Source organism: Primulina tabacum, chromosome 3, assembly GCF_025594145.1.
Source record: "Primulina tabacum isolate GXHZ01 chromosome 3, ASM2559414v2, whole genome shotgun sequence".
NCBI lineage: Eukaryota > Viridiplantae > Streptophyta > Magnoliopsida > Lamiales > Gesneriaceae > Primulina > Primulina tabacum.
In genome coordinates this window covers 12,130,182-12,149,470 of record NC_134552.1, presented here as the reverse complement: position 1 = coordinate 12,149,470, position 19,289 = coordinate 12,130,182, and the positions used below count along the sequence as shown (strand labels likewise).

The following is a 19,289-nucleotide window of genomic DNA, read 5'->3' as shown; positions in this document are numbered from 1 at the left end:
TTTGAAAGTTTCTCAAGATAAGCACTGAAGAATAATAGAATATAAAAAAGAATTTGAAATCTATCCAATCATTCTTACCACATATTGGACAATCATATATGGTATCAAGAGATATAGAAAGGGAACGAGTCCGGCTATTGTTTTCATTGAATAACCTGGTTAAAGCTCCAATTTTTTTGGGGTTTTCATTGAATTCAAATTGAGCCCGATAAAATTAATATATTTATTAAATTTTTTTTTTATATTTTCTGGAACTTAGTGATTAAGAGCATATTAGGTAAAACAAAAAAAAAAATACAACTAAATGTAAAAACTGAACTATATTTGCTAGACAAACGAAAAAAATAAAGACTATATAATCGTAACATAGATAATATTGAAAACGTTATGAATCGAAAGTTGGGCGTACGTGCGCGTGGGCCTCGATGTTTCCACAACCCAAAATCACGCGTTTTGCATTTGGAATATTCAAAACTGGCTCATTAGTTTTAGCCCAATCTGCCAAAAGCCCAAATACTGAGAGACCGCACACACACACACAACTAGTTCCAAGTCACATGATCGATAAAGGATGACCAAAGCATATTATCTTATGTTGTACATTATGAAGTATAACTCTTTTATGTCATTATCATTTGATTGATATAAGAAATCATGTAAAAACTTAGTATTTTTTTAAATTTGTTACATGGAAAAATAAAAAATAAAAAAAATATCAGCGTTCAAGAATTTAGAGACAATGTGTAACTTTTGTTTATATGATTTCTCTTCTTTTGTTTTGGCTGATATTATTATGTTGGTTATAATCCGACAGGGAAAAAATATGCTATTTTGTCTCTACTTGAACATACTATTTATGTATTTGGATTTTCTCTTTCGAGATCCCTATTCCACCATTTCCACGAATGCCCATTAAAAAAGTTGCAACTTGGTATAAAATCAAACAATGAATTGTGATTTTTTTTAAGGAAAATAACATATAAATATAATATATATATATATATATATTATATCTCAACTAGCACAGACGCGTTAGTATCAGAGGCCCACAAGAGACGCTGACAGAGGACTATGGCGGTTTGATATATTCCATTATTTCCTCATTTGATTTAGCATTTGAGTTTGCATTTCATTTGAATCTCCAATGGATTTCACTGGGTTGATTCAAAATGGAACCAGTAAGAAACAAAAATGGCGTGAGGTGGATTCCACCTTTCGAATATTGAATTTGACTGTAATGGAAAAAATAAAAAAAGTTAAAGAAAGAGGTGAGAAGAAAAGTCACAACTTCCTCCTCCCTTCCTCGTCATATATATATATATACATGTATATATACTTCTCCAAAGACTCGAGATCTTTCACAAGATTAGATTCTAACATTACTTACCTCGAAAAATTCTTTCAAATTATCGGGAGTCTTTGTAATTTCAACTATCCATTCATCGACGCATCTGTCTATTCAGTGTAAGTTATGGTTTTTTAACATCTAAAGACTCGATCTTTAATGGTTTTTTTCCCCTCTTTTTTGGTTTCTTGCAAGGGGCTTGTCATGTTTAGTGAGCTGTTTGTAAGTAGTATTGAGATATGGAATTTGAATAATGGGTTATTTTTCGCATGCTTTCTTTAAAAAATAAATTCTGGAATTTTAGATGGCTTTTCTTTGTTTTTTTCTTCGAAATATGTTTGGTGTTAATTTTGATGATGTGGTTTGTTTTTTGTAAGCCATGTTTTTTTCTCGCTACATCTGTTATTTGTTTAATAACGTTTCCATGGTTGAGAGAGAGAATCTAACGACAGGCTGGCCGTATGGTGGAATGATTCCATTGATTTGTAAGGAAACAATTGTTTAGCCTATGAGATTCCGGTTAGGACAACTTATAATAGTTGGAATTGGAATAAATAAATATTATGAATGATTTTGTCAATATTTACAGATAAGCAAGGGGATGAGGAGTTTGTGGTTTTATCAATTCATTCTTGAGTCTCAAATTTTATTTGTTCTTGGTTGTTTCAGGTTTGATGTGCACCGGTTCAAAGTGTAAGCTTTCCCCTTCTGAATTGGAAATGGAGGCCAAATTTCAAGAAAATAAGATAAGGGTTTCGTGTAAAAAAAGTGCAAACTTACTGGAATTGGCGGCTACTGATGATTTGGCTGGCTTTATGTATGAAATAGAAGAGATGTGTTCTGATGTGAATGAAATAAGCGATTGGTATGGCAGAAGTTTTGGTACAACGAAGATGAGGTATGAAGAGAGAACCCCGATGATGATTGCTTCTTTGTACGGAAGTCTAGAGGTTTTGAAGTATATTGTTGGAACTGGAAAAGTTGATGTCAACAGAGCGTGTGGCTCGGATGGGGCTACGCCACTCCATTGTGCTGCTGCCGGTGGTTCGTGGGCCTCGGTTGAGGTTGTCAAGTTCTTGATCGGTGTCTCTGGGGATATCAATTCTATTGATGCCTATGGGAAGAAACCGTGTGATTTGATTGCTCCATGTGTTAAGTTTTCGAGCAATTCTAAGAGGAGAATCTTGGAAATGTTGTTGAAAGGGATCAAAATCGAGTCAGGTGATGAGGAGGAAGAAGGGAGTGAGATGCCTCGTGTTAAAGAAGGGGGTGAGAAGAAAGAGTATCCTGTTGATGTGTCGTTGCCGGATATCAACAATGGGATCTACGGAAGTGATGAGTTCAGGATGTATAGTTTCAAGGTGAAGCCTTGCTCGAGGGCTTATTCTCACGACTGGACGGAGTGCCCTTTTGTCCACCCTGGGGAGAATGCGAGGAGGCGTGATTTGAGGAAGCATCACTACACTTGTGTCCCGTGTCCCGAGTTCAAGAAGGGAAGTTGTGCGAAGGGAGATTCTTGCGAATATGCTCATGGTGTTTTTGAATCTTGGCTTCATCCCGCTCAATACAGGACACGTCTCTGCAAGGATGAGACAGGCTGCGCACGAAAAGTGTGCTTCTTCGCTCACAAACCTGAAGAGCTTCGTCCTTTGTATGCTGCCACCGGTTCTGCTATGCCTTCTCCGAATTCTGTGTCAATGAATTCAATGGACATGATTTCATTGAGCCCTTTGTCACTTGGTTCGTCCTCTTTGATGCTGTCTAGTACTTCAACACCACCCATGTCACCCTCAGTTACTTGTTCGTCTCCAATGGGCGGAAACATGTGGCAGAACAAGGTGAACCTTATAACCCCACCTGCCCTGCAGCTCCCCGGTAGCCGACTCAAAACTACTTTTTGTGCACGAGATGCAGATTTGGAGGTGGAATTGGAGAAAATCCATGCGCAGAACCAGCGCCAGCAATTAGTTGAGGAGATGGCGAGCCTGTCTTCCCCATATCCAAGAATCAGCAATTTAAAATCCACGAATTTAGATGACATATTTGGGTCGTCGGACCCTTCATTATTATCTCAATTACAGGGTCTCTCACCCAAGAATTCTCCTATCAATCATCAGATTCACCATACCACAAACCAACTCCGAGCCAGTTACCCTTCAAACTTCTCATCAGCACCAGCAAGAAAACAGCCCCCATCATATGGTTTTGATTCCTCTGCTGCTGTCGCTGCGGCAGTCATGAATTCAAGAGCCAACGCCTTCTCCAAACGCAGCCAAAGCTTCATTGACCGTGGTACTGGAGTTGGCTACGGATCCAGCCTTTCCAGTTCTGCTAATTCTCCAAGTCCAATGCCATCAATGTTTTCAGATTGGAACTCACCAGATGGGAAGGTGAACTGGGGTTTTAACGATGACGAAATGAATAAGCTTAAAAAGTCGGCTTCTTTTGGTTTTCGAAGCAATAATGCCAATGCATCTGCGTCCATGGCTCCTTGTATTGTCGACGAGCCGGATGTTTCTTGGGTTAATTACTTGGTGAAGGACACCCCATCTGGTGGCATCGGACATCATGGTACGGAGCAAAGCCTGCACGGTGGAATTCACGAAATGGCACCGAGTTGGATCGATCAATTGTACATGGAGCAGGAACAGATGGTCGCTTAATCTGGTTTCTTGCTCGTGGCTGACCTATACTTGTGATGATATTCTTTGAGATTTTTATTGATACACCATATTTTTTGGATTAGAATCTTGCAGGAAATCGAAGAAACAAATTTGTTAATTAATTTTTTCCGCAATAGTTTAATATTTTACTATGTAATCCTTCTATTCAAGAATCGATTGATGAAAAAAAGTTGTGTAATTCCTCCATTTTCAAGGTGCGCGTGTTATTAGTATAAGCATTTGGTGAATTTATGAGTGAGAGTTTCTACTCCTGTGAGTTGCTGACATCCGTTGTCGAATAAAATTATTATTTATGTCATTTTGTAATTTTACTATTACGCTTGCTCTGATAAAGTGAATTTATTTTTTTTAACTCACCTTATCCTTCGTTTGGTACGCGTGATTATTTAACCAAGTCAACACCTCATATGAATGATTAGGTTATATTAGGTGGGTTAAAATAATAACTCCTCACTCCCTAGATTATTTATCCAACTCTTAATCCTTTCTATTTTTTCAATTTTACCCTTCTTTTATATCCAAACTCACAACCACTTCCCGCCACGATCGCCGCCACCGACCACCAACCGCCGCCGGCCTACAACCGCCGCCTCCACCGTCGGCAGCTGTCGAGAACCAGCCGACGCCGGACCACCGACCGATAACTTTCGGCCGGCCGGCAGCCGTCGACGCCGCTTATTGCCGGCCGCACCGACGTTGCCGGAACGCCGCCGCCGCCGGAATGGAAGAAGAAAAGAAAATAAGAAAGGGCAATTTTGTCCTTTCATCAAAAAATTCAAAATTATCCTACACTTAAAAATCTTACCAACGTAACACCATATATTACATTTCTACGATAATCATTTTCTTTATCATTTACTTACTAATCATTAGTTTATTTTATCCTCCAAACTAAACGGCGTTTTAAGGTTTCTATCGGGAGGAATCTGAGCTTTGTTGTTGTCCGAGAAGCGTGTATCAGCATAACACGCTCTCTATGAAAATGTGTGAATAGTCGAAATTGTGAGCCCATTGGACTAATCATTCATCTATCTTGAATTCTTAATGGACAGCCGCCCGAACAACTTTATTCTGATCTATCCAGTCCACAACAGAAAAAAGAGGCCGAATATGGTTTCAAGTTCCAACCAATCTTATAGATCAAGCCCTTTTTTATGTGGGCTTCAGCCAGATTTCCAAATCTCCTATATGGGCCACATTTTCAAATCTCCTATATGGGTTCAGAAGCCCACATAAATAGCCTTTCATGCCCAAGAAATAGTTTCACGGCAAGTGGTATATTTTTTGTGTCGGTGGGATTTTAGTGGGCCTCGGCATCCGCTTGTTGAGCTCAAAGGTCCCCTAAATTGTATTTATGATGCAGATAGAACTCGATGGTCGTAGTTTGAAGAAATAGTGGGGTATGTTTTCAAAAATTGAAGTTGCACGTTTAGGCGAGCTATAGTTATAAATTTGATAATCGTTTGGTTGCAGACAGATATTCTGCTGCTTCAGCTATGCTCTCAGGTCTCGCTCTCTCTGTCCTCATCGTCAAGCTGAATGTGTGTTTCGTTTGTTTGCGCGTGTGAGAATGTGCAGTCCAGATGCTTGTGTGAATTCTTTAGAAAGTTCTTTTTTTTTTGGTATTTTGATGGGGGAAAACGAAGCCCTTTTGGTTCGTTTCCTGGAAAAGAAGGTGGTGATGATTAGCTACAAGTGTAATTGTTGTCAATTGTCATGCTATTGGTTTAATGAACGGTTGGTCTTCTCGAATGTGTTTTTCTGATTGTATGTCTATCTTTTCCAGGTGTAAGAGTGGGAAATCATCTTCAACCAAGTGTTTTTACTAAGCCGATATGTTCAGGTATGCCAGAATATTAGTGGCATTTGTTAAATTATCCAGAAAATATAATTCTTCATATGGTGGTTGATGCGTATTTCGTGCCCTTTCTTTTTCATCCCCTTGTCTCATAATATGAGTAAATTAGAGTCTTCATTGTATTTAAGTTGGGAATGATGCTTTGTTAAGCGAGAAGAAGCTGGTGCAAGAGGAATATACTCGATAAGTAATTTTTGAAGAGTGTGTGTGTGTGTGCCCTATTTGTTTGGAATGTAATGACTCATCAGATCATCAAATTAATTACAGGTTTCGAAAGGAAAGAAATGATTTTATTAAATGGGGTCTTCCCAAAGATGAAAATGACACGATCATCAAACCAATCAACAATAGTTTCACTTGCTGATATAGGATACAAAGAAGACAGACCTTTAGTTAAAATGTGTGGAATCACATCAGCTAGAGATGCTGCCAAAGCAGCAGAAGCTGGTGCAAATTTTATTGGGATGATTATGTGGCCCAACTCAAAACGGTCCATCTCACTTCCTATTGCAAAAGAGATTTCAAAAGTGGCTCGAGAACATGGAGCTATACCTGTTGGGGTATTTGTAGATGATGACGCAGAAACGATTTTAAGAGCGTCTAATGAAGCAGAACTTGGATATGTTCAGGTTAGCTCTTTCGTCCATCATTACCTGTATTTTTAACTCGTTCTAGTTTTTTATTTAACATCTAATGACATCTGCAGCTACATGGAAATGGTTCACGGAATGATTTTCACACTGTGGCGAGAGAGAGTAAAGTAATTTATGTTCTTCATGCGAATGAGGATGGCGATCTTCTGAATTTAATAACTGATGAAGAATGTTCTCTTGTTGATTGGGTTCTTGTGGATAGTGCCAAAGGTGGAAGGTATTAAAATAAAGTCATGTATATTGTTAGCCTCACTATTCCTCAGTCATTTGGCTTTGGCCTCATTTTCTTTGCTATGAAGAGGTGGTATTTTTTCTTTCAAAATATTTGTGCTCTCGTTCAAAGTTGAATGCAAGTTGCCTTCCTGCAATTCAGCTATCATTTACCCTATGTTAATATGTAATTTCATTGTTTCCAATTGTTGACAAATTCATTTATCTTTTACGACGTGTGGGAGTTAGCAGCCATGGCTTAGAAATTATCTTTGCATGTTTGCAGTGGTGAAGGGTTTAATTGGTCAAAATTTAAGCTTCCGCCAATTACAAGCAAAAAAGGGTGGTTCCTTGCAGGAGGAGTTAACCCTGAGAATGTATGCAAGGCTCTTTCTATACTTAGGCCGCATGGAATCGATGTGAGTAGTGGCATTTGTGGTCCAGATGGCATACAGAAAGATGAACTCCAAATACAATCATTCATGGAAGCAGTCAATTCAGTGCATTACTGACTGACAATGTCAAAAATTGGTTATACAATTTCTATACATTTGAAATATGCACTTTTAAGATGAATTTAGTACAGTGTCGTTGATACACACGCCAAATAACATATGGAACATAAACAAATGAATACAAGATCTGATGTGTTCTCTGAAACTATCAAGAACGTGGAAAAACTGTGATGATACTTTTTTTGATGGATTGGCATCTATTTTTCCAAGTCATTTTAATTTTTTTTTACTATACGTTCAGATACAGTTTTTGTCCCAAAATCATTACATGCTCTGCTCTTATAGGGTTGGAATCCACTTTAGAAATTGTCTTAGACAGCAGATGCCATATAGGTAAATGTAACATGAGTGAGCTACATTGATTGCCTACTTAAATTTTATTTATTACAAGCAATACTTGTAAAGAATCATAGAACTCAAGGAGCATAATATCAATTAATATTTTGAAGGTGTAGAATTTTTACACTAAAACCTAAAGCCACCTTTTACGGGTGAAAGAAAGAACTATAGTGGCTGGATTGATATTTGAAGCAATCTAGGTTATTTTTAATTAATCTCTAACAACACTACTGCAAAACATGTAAACTGTTCTGTCGAAGATTCATTTACTTAAATATCAACGTACGCTACGATGTCATCATATTCTTTCCTCACATATACGCTTTAAGTGTTTGTCATCTGTAGTATCTATATGTTAACCCAATTCACGGAAAATTGGAACGCCCTAACTGATTTTTTATGCCGTCATATGTTCCACCACTTGCGTTTTTCCATCGTCTTAGCGAGCTCATTTGCCATTGACGCAAAGCTTTCAGCACCACTTTGTAGCTCGGCTGTCCTTTTGCCAAGTTTCTGAAACAAATCAAACACCACTCAACACTGAATGACTGAGAAATGATGCATGATCAGCAACTGCTCTTTGCATTGTAAATTTTAGTGAGAGAGAAACTCATAAAAACTTATTTAGTAGAAGCGAAGCCGGGCTAAATTTTTTGTGCAAAGCTGGAAAGAATCTAATATCCTGCCTAATATATAATATTGGAAAGATGCAAAAACCTCTTCTGCCACCACTCCCATAAAAAAAGGATTGCAAAAGTATAAAACAATCTACAGTCACCATAGGTCAGAACTCCGAGAAATTACCACCAGTGCTGGTTCACAAAGAACTAATGCTTCAAACAAGGGACAGCTTAATACAGTTACCTCATATCCTTCTAAAATCATGATATGCGCATCACTGAATATATAAGAACTGGTCTTACATCAAGTTTCTCCCCCCGTTCTAGAAGTTTATCCTTTGCTTGAGAAGCCGAAACTGCAGCATCCTGGAACCAATTACATGGTGAGAATGTGATCCCCAATTTAAGCATTAAAAACACAATTAAGCTGTTTAAGGAAAATCTTACTCCCGTGTTCCTATATTTTGCAATAATTTCCTCGCGTGTTCGAACCTTTGGATGATTGTCAGAAGAACCACCTTCAAATAATCTGTCTCTCTCTCTACCCTTCTCTGAAAAAAAGTAACCATTTAGGCCCAATTGATGCTTAAAACCATCGTTATCAATAGAAATAAATTTGTCGCTCTACCTTTTATGTCATTACTACTCTTCTGTGAAGTTGATACAACGACTGGCTCATCTATGTCAATATCATCTGCAAACATAATTCGACGAGGATTAAGGCATTTATTTTATTGTTTATTTTGTTATTTGCATAACAAGTAGATGCCCACTCTTCGGTGGGAATGTTGACTCATACTTACCTATGCCAAGTTCCAAATCTTCTTCATCAAAAGAACCAAAGGGGTCAGAGAATGGGAACCTTGAAAACATTCCATCCAAACGCGCAATCATGATTTCACGAGATTCCATGTAACTCATATTCTGCTCTCCTTCACCCCCTTTTAAACCCTTGATCATATTACTAATAAATCCGGGCATTGCACCCTGTTCATTCAAGCAAATTCATTAGAGAGGGACAAAATAAAGGAAAAGGCAAACAGAAATAGCTGACGCAATTTGTGACCTGTGCCTTCTTTTGGTTTAGAGTGAAATTAACATCAGCATCTGCAGCGGCAGCAAGGGCTTCATCATGTAGACAAGGTAGATTTTCGAGGCTAGAACAAAATAGACACATGTCAGGGCTTTTGACAAACAGACGTATAGAAAGAGAGAGAGAGAGAGAGAGAGAGAGAGAGAGGAGACCTAAATTCATTTTCGAAGGCCAGAAGAGATATAAAAGCAAATTCACACCCATTGACCTAGAAAGTATAGCATCATCAGTTGCAAGTAATAAAGTTTTAACATAATTAATGTAATTTAGATTAAACTGCCTAATTGCGTATTCAGAGAAGATTGAACGATTGCAAATATTCAATTGCATGTGGTAGCTATGCATAAAAAATTGGGTCATAAGATATAATGAGTAATGATCCAAAGATTCTACATAATAACATACAAAGCAGAAAACAAAGAATTATAAAGATAAATATCTCCTTCAAAAAGGTGTGTGAATTTCTTAAATCATGTCAGGGCAGTGGGTTCACTCTTTCTACATCTCTTATATTATCATCAAACCACAAGTTAAAACTTTAACATCAGCTTCAATTAAGATTGCATCAGACAGAAACATATCACAGTTTAACACATCTCTAACTAAACCCCAGGTGGCTGACAACTTACGGCATCATTTCTACTCTATTTACTCAAGGAGGGCACTGCATTTACAGTTCCAGAAATGAACAATTCTAAAGATGGCTGCGTGAAGGAACTCATATTCACAGTTTTTTTAAACATCATATATTTCCTTACTTTATTCTCGTTACCATCTGTCTTTTAAAATTGGTAAACTAGTCTTTTTCTTTTTTTAATAATGATGTTCCCGTGGATACATGTAGTCCTATTTTTCTTTTCACGATTCGAATTTGTGTTGCCTTTTATTTTAACATGTTGGAGTTCCTAAACCACAATCAGGCTTCATATTGGTTCAGAAATCTAAATCGATGAGAATGAGTCATTTCCTATGCCATGGACAAATGAAGCTCCGGTACCATCAACAAAAATTCTCTCCAGAAATGATCTTTTATTCAATAGAAACTTCATAAAATAGACTCATTCTTTACGAGTTTTTGCTGATACTACACTTTTCTCAATGAGCAAAGGAGCTCACTGGACTGGTCATTCCTGTAAGGATCCTAGTTCTTAGACATCTTTATATGATGCATGTAAGATCTCGAGCGTAAATTTCTGTAGTTCACATAAAAGAACACATATAAATTATCATGTGGTGCAGATTGTTTTTGTGTTAAGTAACCAACCAAGGTAATCTGCCCTTCGTCGGAAGCACACATTGTCTTCTCCATATTATTTTTGAAGTTCCACCTAAGAATTGACATCAATGAGGTATCTCCCACCAGTTCAAGATCTGGAAAAGACCTAAGAGAAAAAGACATTGAGCAATACATTGACACTTTCCTTTGCCAATACTTTTCTCAACTAATTTATATCATAGCCAAGTGAATCTCTCCACCACACACACATGCATATATATATATATATATATATTAATTACTGCATAAGTTCTTGTCCAGTGTATTCATTTTTAGTTTTTTACACCAAAAATGGGTGATGTAAGTAATTTCTACTCTAAGGGGATATGGTGTTGGTAATTCTTCAAAAGCTGAGTAAATTATGATGTCATTGTTTTTTTGTCTGGATCACAAAGCCACGTTGTACCTAATCAATCCATGGTCAAGTTGGGTTGTAGTCATTGAGCGAGAAGCTTTTCTAGCTCCTACCTCTCGACTCACAATATTTGATTCAAGATTTTGCTTGAGGGGAACTCAAGATTTTGCTTAAAGAGAATGTTGTAATTATTTAAAATGTTAGATAAATTATAGTTGTTTCACATAAAGTAACAACAATGCAGGGTAAATTGCACATGCAGTTTAAATCTCATCAGTATCTGAAAAACAAGCAAAAAGATGAATTAGGAATTCACCGTATTTCAATTTCTCCAGTTTGATAAACAAAGATCAATCCATACTCTTCCGCATTTTTCTTGAAGATTGTAGTCCAGGAACATGGTTTCTCAAGATTCAGTAAACGTACAAAGTTACAATCACCCTGAAGTCAAGGAATCCTCATAAGAAAGGGAATAAATTACCCATTAAACTGAATAGGGACAATAAATGACAGCACCTGAAAGAAAGACTTTAAGGAGTATGTGTACACAGCATCATTGCAACACAATAAAATATAGGATTCCAATGTCTCGTCCCTTAAACATGTGGGTTGCATGTGGCCTTCCACGCTGGACAAACCACTCAGATTTTCAAGACTGGATTGCAGAGGTTGATTTTCAGCATCAACATGCTCAGTAGACATCACAAAAACGTTTTTTGACCTTTCAGAGAGAGGACGTTTTCCTTCTGTGTGCAAAAGGCCCCACAGGACGTAAACATCTGCACATGATATATGTAGAAAACTAAAAAGAAAACGGGATGTACTTACCTAGTAAATACATTCCTATTGCCATTGAATTTTCCTTTGGAAATATTGTTTTAGAGTTCACCATATTGCCTCTGGCACAATCTACTTAAGACTGTGTGCGCATCTCTAGTTAATACAAAAGCAAGCTCTGTGGTAGATTCACTAACAATTTCATTTTCAGAATTATTTATATTGTTTTCATGAGTATCTGGAAAAGTTTTCACCGCCACTGAAATGATGGGTGACCTTGAGCTAGACAAATAATCTGTTATAGTCAACACTGACAATAAACTAGTATCAAGTATAGCAACCTGCAATAAAGTAATTGTGATGTCAGATAAGAGTTGTCAAACTGCATATAACTAAAAGAAGAACAAGTTCTGATAAACCAATTTACCTGCCCACTTTCATATCCAACAAGAAGTCTGACTCCAGAATTTACAAACTGTAAGACACGTACAGGAGAATTCAGTAAGGAAAATATAGCCGAACATTGGTTGCTCTCTGCATGTGGCAAATGTTGGTCTGCAAGTAAACAACATAATAGTCACGCATTCTGAAGAAAGAGGTCATCACAAGTGAATGTTTCCTAAATATTGAAGCGAGGCCTTAAATTACAGAGATGAGGGCCTTTTGTGGAAGTTTAACTACGGTTATTACTGGACAATGGGGATGCAGGAATGCCAACAGACCCAGACAATAGATAGAAGCAAATGAAAAAAACGGACAAGTAAACACCCTCATACATCATGTTCTAATGATGCAAGTGATTGGATATTCAACTCATTAACTGACGTATAAATTCTAATACTACAGCACAATAATCAACAACATCAATGAACCAACCCCAAGTACCAAATAAGTTGTTTGAAAATTCAGAAAGAGTAGTTCAGTTCAGATTAGCCCACTAAAAAATTACTGAAGCTGTGGCTTGCTCTTGTTCAAAGGTCCTTGCACTCATAAAGAATGTTTGCTTCACTAAAGTAGCCCTTGTTTGTTGTCGCCGGGGATAAAAGCATGTAAACACGGCGAAACACTGACCTTAAAAAATTAGATCCACCTCATGTACTGATTTGTGCACTAAATGAAAATTATTATGGACAAGACACTCTAAAGAAAAAAAAGTTCTTCGGATAATTATTTCTAGTGAACTGTATGTTTCTTTCATTTGTCCATGTTTAAATTCCTATTTTCTTGTATAATTCAATCGCAAAGTACCTTCGCAATCACATTGGTTTCCTGTTAACAGATTGTCATATCTTGTTTCATCATTATTGCTTAAAAGTAAACTAAAAACCATTTTTGAAAAAATCAAGATAGATCATATTTTACAAGAAAGAATCCATGTAAGCTAGGGGTATAAGGTAATCATGCAACTAGAAGTACCAGGAAATGCTGGCCCATTAGCTCACACAACTGCTCGGAAGTCTAGAAACACAAATAATCATAAATCAAAATGTGGAAGAGAATTAATATTTGGAAAAAAATACCATCACGACTGGTTTCAGTTATCAGGGTCAAGATTGTCTGGTTGGAATTGCCTTGAAGTATATAAATCAAAACCTAACAAATAAAGGAAAATGTATGAATCACTATTTTTATCTATTTCAGTAAAGCCCGAGAAACATAGAAAATGACTGTAATTCTTACCACTCCGCTTTCGTTGCCAACAGCTAAGGTCAAGGTGATAGAAGAAAAGCCCAATGCTGATACTGCTGAACTTGCACCAGAAACTTGAATTCCTTCTATCTGGCAGTAAATGGTGTGGTTGTTGTTAACAAATATAATACTGTAAACTCGATCAATGAACTTTCTATCAATTTTATCAATATATAATGATGATAGATGCTGAACCAATGCCCTTAAGAAAGCATTGTGCTAACCTTCAATCGTAAAACAGAAACAAGTGACAGAACTGGAGAAGTGGCATCCCATATTCGAACAGATCCATCTTGATATCCTCCTATATACATCTTCTGAAGTTTATTTGCAGCAGCAGACAGATGACAAGGAACACCACCAGTCAGAGGCCACCGCGAACCCCTCCCGGTCAACACATCATCCTCTTGTAGCTTGGCAGGTGAAAACTGTCTAATGGAACAATAAATGGTCATTTAAATGAAATGGAGAAATAAATTGAATGTACAACATATGATGGATTTCAGTACCTCTGAAAGTTCGCAGAAGAAACCCCTATCTCTACGCATCAAATAAAGCTTTCCCACGGTCATACATGGTTCCACAGTGGGTATTATTGAATGATACTGAAATGCATGGACTGAATGATTATGTCCTGTCCCAGGCTTGAAGATAGACAAAGAAGCAAAATCGTAGAAATGCAGTTGTCCTGGATTGGTCAATATAAATAATGAAGTTGAGCTAAAGTTGTCAGGCTCATGAGCCTTTGTTGTTATAATTACATCAGCAAATGATCCATGGAGCGTAAGGTCAACACGCTCCACACACTTCAGTTGTACTAACCCAGCAGACCATTCAAGATTGAGGATCTGCATTAACAAAAAAGTTTCACAAAAAAGACGTTATATGACTGCGAAGCTTTGACACTCAACAAGAAAACATCAAGATATTAATAATAAATTTAACCCATATAAAAATAAGTTTATGGCTTTAAGTTGAAGTCAAAACCAGTTTGAAATCTAGTTTTGAGAAACACTGGCAAACATCTCTGTTAGAACCAGTATGAGCTGTGCCGTTATTTTCTTAAACCTCCTCTATTATGTAAGATATTTCATAATCTTCAAACAGAGCATTGAAAATCTAAAACTATGGTAACAATGACTATCCAGTTTGTTCTTGTTCGGAGCATGTTAAATGCTGGAAGTACGCACATGGAAGAAGCCTATCATCGGAAATCAAGACGACAGGTTTATTTAAAAATTAGATAATTAAGATGTAACAAAACGAAATGAAACGTGCTACCATGCTCTTGTTGGAACTAATATCAGGCTCATTATTGATATACAATCTCCCACTGTCATCAAGTGAATCCAAATTAAGTATAAATGCACAATACCCCTATTGCATTGATATGTGTAACAGCTGCGAGTGAAAAAAAAAAGGGTCAAACTGTGCAACTTCATGATTCATTCTAGATAACAACCCCTCCTAACTTGAAGAAGGAAACAAGATGCAGCTATAGCATTGAAAACTTAGATTAGCTGATTGATATCAAATACCCTTTTACTTTGTATAAAAAGAATAAGCAATTACGCTCGCAAAAGAAGCCAAATATTGGTACAAATGATGAACATACAGTCAAAACTTCTTCAGATCCAATGTCTTCACCACCATATGCAAAAAGTAGGCCTCCACGACTATTTTGTGCTTTGTTCGAAGACCAATGCAAGACAATGACGGGAAGTCTTCTACCTCCAGATGATAATTGTATCTTAACAACATCGTTGAACATGTTTTGACTCCTCTGACTTTTAACATTGTCAGGTACTGACAGGTTCCAAAGTAAGACATCCCCATCCACATAACCAACAGCTAATGCTGACCCATCAGGAGACACCCAACAGAGAGAACTTATGTCCTTCTCTCCATGGTCATTTTCTGGTGAATCACTTTGGCACGTGTGGCTCTCATTATTGGAAAAATTAAAAACTGGTCCCTCTTTTAGCTGGAGATCCTTGTGGTATCTAACATGTACAGCTCTATCTTCAGTAACATCCCACAGAATAATCAACCCATTCTCATAAGCAACCAAAACCCTGCAAACAAATTGAACTGCTCATTGTTGTAGATCTCGATATTAAAAAAAAACACCCAGAAAATCTCCAATCTCTATGTGTCTCTAAATGAACAAGGCAGGTTGAATTTTTTTGCATTTTTCTACACTTCCGTATAATTCCTTGCACAATACCATTACTATCTATGTATTTTATTGATTTCCATCAGTCTTTTCTCCAATGAGTTCAATATACAGATGACAGCACAAAACTCAATGGAAGTTACAATAATATCATCAAATGTTATAAATACAGTACAGCAGTTTTAAGAAATTAGAAACACCAAAGAAGCAAACACAAAGCACACACGAGAATTGTGCTCAAACAGCTAGGACTCTGAATTGTAACTTCACGCATTCTTCCAGTTACCTGTTTCCATATGAACGAGGTTGGGAGAGCACACCAACAACGGACTGATTATCAGGCAATGAGATCCCAGATCCTTCTGCACAAATTTGACATATAAATTAAAGATAGGGATCCATTGTTATTGTAGACCAGCTAACCCCCTAGGTGTATGGACCAAAACTCATTCACATCCAAAAATGTAATTCCATTCAAGCTACTCAAATACATTGACTAATTTCAACATATTTTCAATTACCAGCTACAAGATTAGGAGGAATGTGATACGACAATTGAATAATTTTCCCTCCTTCAGCATCATGCTTCAACACAGATAAGAATCCGTATTCATCTCCTAGATAACTGAATGTCCCAAAAAATAAAATAAATTAAGCATGAAAAAGTAAATGATCCAAAAAAGGGCTAAGATTCCTCATTTTCTTACATGAAATGGGTAGATGGAATAACAGAAAATGCTGTTATATTGGACTCCCACTGAATATTAGAAGATATACACCTCTTTCTTAGATCCCAAACCTGTCAAAGTTGCATAAACATCCCGTGTGAAGGGAAAAATATCCACTGTCTGAAGAGAGGACAAATCAGGGGGTTGATGTGAACAATGATTTTTATGGGAAAGATCCAATAGTGATTAAGCACACGGTGGAAAATTTCCAACTGGGGATAATTAATTATCTTTTGAAGAAAAATAAATAAACACAAAGATTGCAGGGAGTCAAGAATGGGGCATTTCACCGTAAATTGTCATGGACGACCTGTATAAAACCATACCTGAATTTCATTTTCATTGGAGACGCTCACTAAAAAACCTTGGTTTTGCAGAAACTGAAAAGGAGAAAAAAACAGAGAAACAGAGAGTATTCAGAAACTAAAATCTTACTAGATTAACCAGGATCCAAAAAGAGATTAGTGCTTCAATTATACTAAAATTCTATTGATCCTCGAGAAAGGTGAAAACATTAGGCTTTAGCATTATCGTAAATACCACTTTGAACTAGTTTTCAGACAATCTAAATATAAGTAAATAAGGCCCTTCACCATCTGATAAAAAGGTCGTGGATGAAGAAAGGTGATCGATTAAGTTGGAAATATGTGCAAATATCCAAAATACTTCTTCAGAATATCTTCACAAATCTAAATAAAAGTGTTTATTATATTTGATAGCATCTGTACAAAATGAGCATCTAAAAAAAAGGGTTAAGAACTTTGTTCGACTCCTGTGGTGAATATATGGGACCAAAAAATGCAATCCTTGCAATCAACAGATACGCAATAAATGATTAAGTTTGGCACCAGTCCATACAGACAGATAGACCAAAACAATATGACATCAACCAACCTCTAAGTTTTTAAAGGGCAAGGCTTTTGGAGATATGAGAAGGCCTTCAATGTTGTCACCACCTATCACTTTAATCCTGCCATCCCTGTTATTCCAATCAATCAGAAAGAAAAGATTCATTAAGAGGAACAAATGGATAAACACATGTTGAAAGACCATAATTTGGACTTGATGTTCCAATGACCACTCTGCTGAGTAGCTCTCTCTCCATCATCCCTCGAGACATGACAAGAAGCAGCAGTGACAATTGCGAAGCTCGGTCAGAAAGAAAATGACAATATTTAGTAATAATGAGAAGACCAAGCTACTAAATGTTGAAATGTATGAGGTTGTGTACCCAGTAAGAGGAAAAAACCGAAAGTCCTCTGGTTATTTTAACTACTACATACCTAGTTCAAATTTCATTTTTCAAAAATCATGCTTTTGCTTTAATTGAACACTTATTTGTGACAATTATTATTGTATAATCAATGCCATAATTAAAACTTAAAATGTATGTATTCATTGAACGGCCCGGAAGAAAGAATTTTCTACTTCTAGTCAAATGATGGCAACTCGATGCTCATTAAAAAATGTAGAGCCCCCACTATGAAATGTTCTCTTTTTTCACAGGTTGACTGAGGTGATGGCACATGAGAATTTAAGGTTAAACATAAACGGAATCATAGTTGGACCTAGACAGAAAAGAATGGGTCTGTCAGTATGTTAACAATAAAGAAAACTTGGGTTTGTAATGCTATATGGATAATCACTCAATAAAAAAATGGCAAAAAGAAACCTGATATTTCTCAATTCAGTGACTAAGTTTGATATATTACTTAAATGGCAAGAAATTTGTTGCTTGATCACAAAGTCAGGGTACCATACATGAAAATTGATATAATTAGTTTGTGGATTTGTGCCTAAGAAATATAAGAAAATTAGTCGATATAAAACAGAACTTCAGTGAATTGCATGAAGAAACTTAAACTCACAGTGTCCCTATTGCCAAGAGGCGCTGGATGGGGTCAAAGGCAAGAATTGATGCGGTAGATGGGATTCCATAATGAACAAAAACACGGGGTGCCTGGGCCGAGAATTCCATACTTTCAAGTGGAGAATTCAGCTGAAGAAAAAGTTGAATTTCTTTTATAAGTTGTACATATATAAATAGCCAGGAATCAATATAGAACCAAACAAAAAAGGTTATAATCGAATTCATGAAAACCACTTTCAGCAAAAAAAATTGCACCTGCCAGGTGTATATTTTTTGAACAAATTCAAAATTAAGAAAACCAATCATCTAGCATTTCAGGTTGGTCATAATAACACTTCCAAATACCTAATTGCTAAGGTTTTATTCAAGAGTATCGTTCTAGCTCGATTGCGTAAGAAAAGTAAAATACTCAAGATCAAGAAAAGTTTCCCAAAATTAGCTTGCTCCGATTATAATATCCACCAGAATCAATACATTTCACACCATTACTTTTCATTCATCGAATTATTCTGAAATTTTTACAAAACATTGCAGATTAAGTGAACAAAACCATAACAATTCTCGGGCAGAGAGTACACAAAAAGGTAAATAACCAATTTAATCACCTCATGAGAGCGCGTCGATGGTTGCAGTTGATTCGGTTTTTTTGGGCTAATTTCGCGAACATAACAGGGAAAAAAAATGAAAGCAATCTACATAGTAATCTGAACTTACCCTCTCTGAAATTAAATTATCGTACTTAATTCTTTAAAGATCCGACAAAATTTCTATAAAATCTACAATTTTTTCGTGCAAATTGAGTTGACATCAAAATAACAATGATAAATAAACAATCTTGAATTAGATAGTGTCGTGTTTTGCTCTGATCGTTGACCAAAATGAGGCTTGGGGAAAATAAATTTTTACTGATATAAAATAAAATTCATTTAAAGATCATCATATTATTAAAGATTTTTATTTAATTTCTAAAATTATTAAATTCTACTTTCAGCGTATATTTTCGAAGTATTGAATTATAAATGTTTCAATAAAATTCTAAAATATATACAAATTCTATTTCAATTTAGAAATATCATAATAACTAGTGTGTGTATATATAAA

At 36.4% G+C, this 19,289-nt stretch overlaps 3 protein-coding genes across 4 annotated transcripts; 2 read left to right on the top strand and 1 right to left on the bottom strand.

The window, feature by feature from the left end:
* Nucleotides 1–1,313: 1,313 nt before the first annotated feature.
* On the top strand, nucleotides 1,314–4,285 carry LOC142540399 (zinc finger CCCH domain-containing protein 29-like). Its single transcript, XM_075646523.1, has 2 exons — nucleotides 1,314–1,464; nucleotides 2,015–4,285. Exon 2 carries the CDS (start codon nucleotides 2,020–2,022, stop codon nucleotides 4,006–4,008), a length of 1,989 nt encoding a protein of 662 aa, XP_075502638.1. The 5' UTR covers nucleotides 1,314–1,464; nucleotides 2,015–2,019; the 3' UTR covers nucleotides 4,009–4,285.
* Nucleotides 4,286–5,048: 763 nt separating this feature from the next.
* On the top strand, nucleotides 5,049–7,474 carry LOC142540398 (N-(5'-phosphoribosyl)anthranilate isomerase 1, chloroplastic-like). Of its 2 annotated transcripts, none has more exons than XM_075646522.1 (5): nucleotides 5,049–5,535; nucleotides 5,816–5,872; nucleotides 6,257–6,516; nucleotides 6,594–6,757; nucleotides 7,037–7,474. In XM_075646522.1, the coding sequence occupies exons 1-5, from the start codon at nucleotides 5,526–5,528 to the stop codon at nucleotides 7,260–7,262; spliced, it is 717 nt and encodes a 238-aa protein (XP_075502637.1). In that variant the 5' UTR covers nucleotides 5,049–5,525; the 3' UTR covers nucleotides 7,263–7,474. The 2 variants fall into 2 exon arrangements, with proteins under 2 accessions (XP_075502637.1, XP_075502636.1); XM_075646521.1 differs by having other exon boundaries at nucleotides 5,058–5,535; nucleotides 6,155–6,516.
* Nucleotides 7,475–7,681: 207 nt separating this feature from the next.
* LOC142538428 (uncharacterized) lies at nucleotides 7,682–19,020 on the bottom strand. Its single transcript, XM_075643748.1, has 24 exons — nucleotides 18,794–19,020; nucleotides 18,187–18,317; nucleotides 17,213–17,297; nucleotides 16,645–16,698; nucleotides 16,298–16,389; nucleotides 16,112–16,215; nucleotides 15,877–15,952; nucleotides 15,030–15,489; nucleotides 13,924–14,262; nucleotides 13,639–13,842; nucleotides 13,406–13,504; nucleotides 13,246–13,318; nucleotides 12,153–12,280; nucleotides 11,829–12,066; nucleotides 11,465–11,727; nucleotides 11,265–11,389; nucleotides 10,582–10,699; nucleotides 9,470–9,525; nucleotides 9,291–9,381; nucleotides 9,028–9,211; nucleotides 8,853–8,918; nucleotides 8,672–8,775; nucleotides 8,528–8,590; nucleotides 7,682–8,117 (listed from the first exon to the last, which is right to left on the bottom strand). The coding sequence occupies exons 2-24, from the start codon at nucleotides 18,294–18,296 to the stop codon at nucleotides 8,010–8,012; spliced, it is 3,240 nt and encodes a 1,079-aa protein (XP_075499863.1). The 5' UTR covers nucleotides 18,297–18,317; nucleotides 18,794–19,020; the 3' UTR covers nucleotides 7,682–8,009.
* Between the last annotated feature and the right edge of the window lie 269 nt (nucleotides 19,021–19,289).

What these genes read in the sequence shown, in the direction of transcription:
- LOC142540399 (XM_075646523.1), top strand. Translation starts at nt 2,020, where the DNA reads ATGTGCACCGGTTCAAAGTGTAAGCTTTCCCCTTCTGAATTGGAAATG.
- LOC142540398 (XM_075646521.1), top strand. An exon ending in TACTAAGCCGATATGTTCAG is followed by an intron (nt 5,873 to 6,154) that starts GTATGCCAGAAT and finishes AATTAATTACAG; the next exon opens with GTTTCGAAAGGAAAGAAATG. An exon ending in CAGAACTTGGATATGTTCAG is followed by an intron (nt 6,517 to 6,593) that starts GTTAGCTCTTTC and finishes TGACATCTGCAG; the next exon opens with CTACATGGAAATGGTTCACG.
- LOC142538428 (XM_075643748.1), bottom strand. Translation starts at nt 18,296, where the DNA reads ATGGAATTCTCGGCCCAGGCACCCCGTGTTTTTGTTCATTATGGAATC. An exon ending in TCTTCTGCGAACTTTCAGAG is followed by an intron (nt 13,843 to 13,923) that starts GTACTGAAATCC and finishes TCCATTAGACAG; the next exon opens with TTTTCACCTGCCAAGCTACA. An exon ending in TTGGCAACGAAAGCGGAGTG is followed by an intron (nt 13,319 to 13,405) that starts GTAAGAATTACA and finishes TTTATTTGTTAG; the next exon opens with GTTTTGATTTATATACTTCA.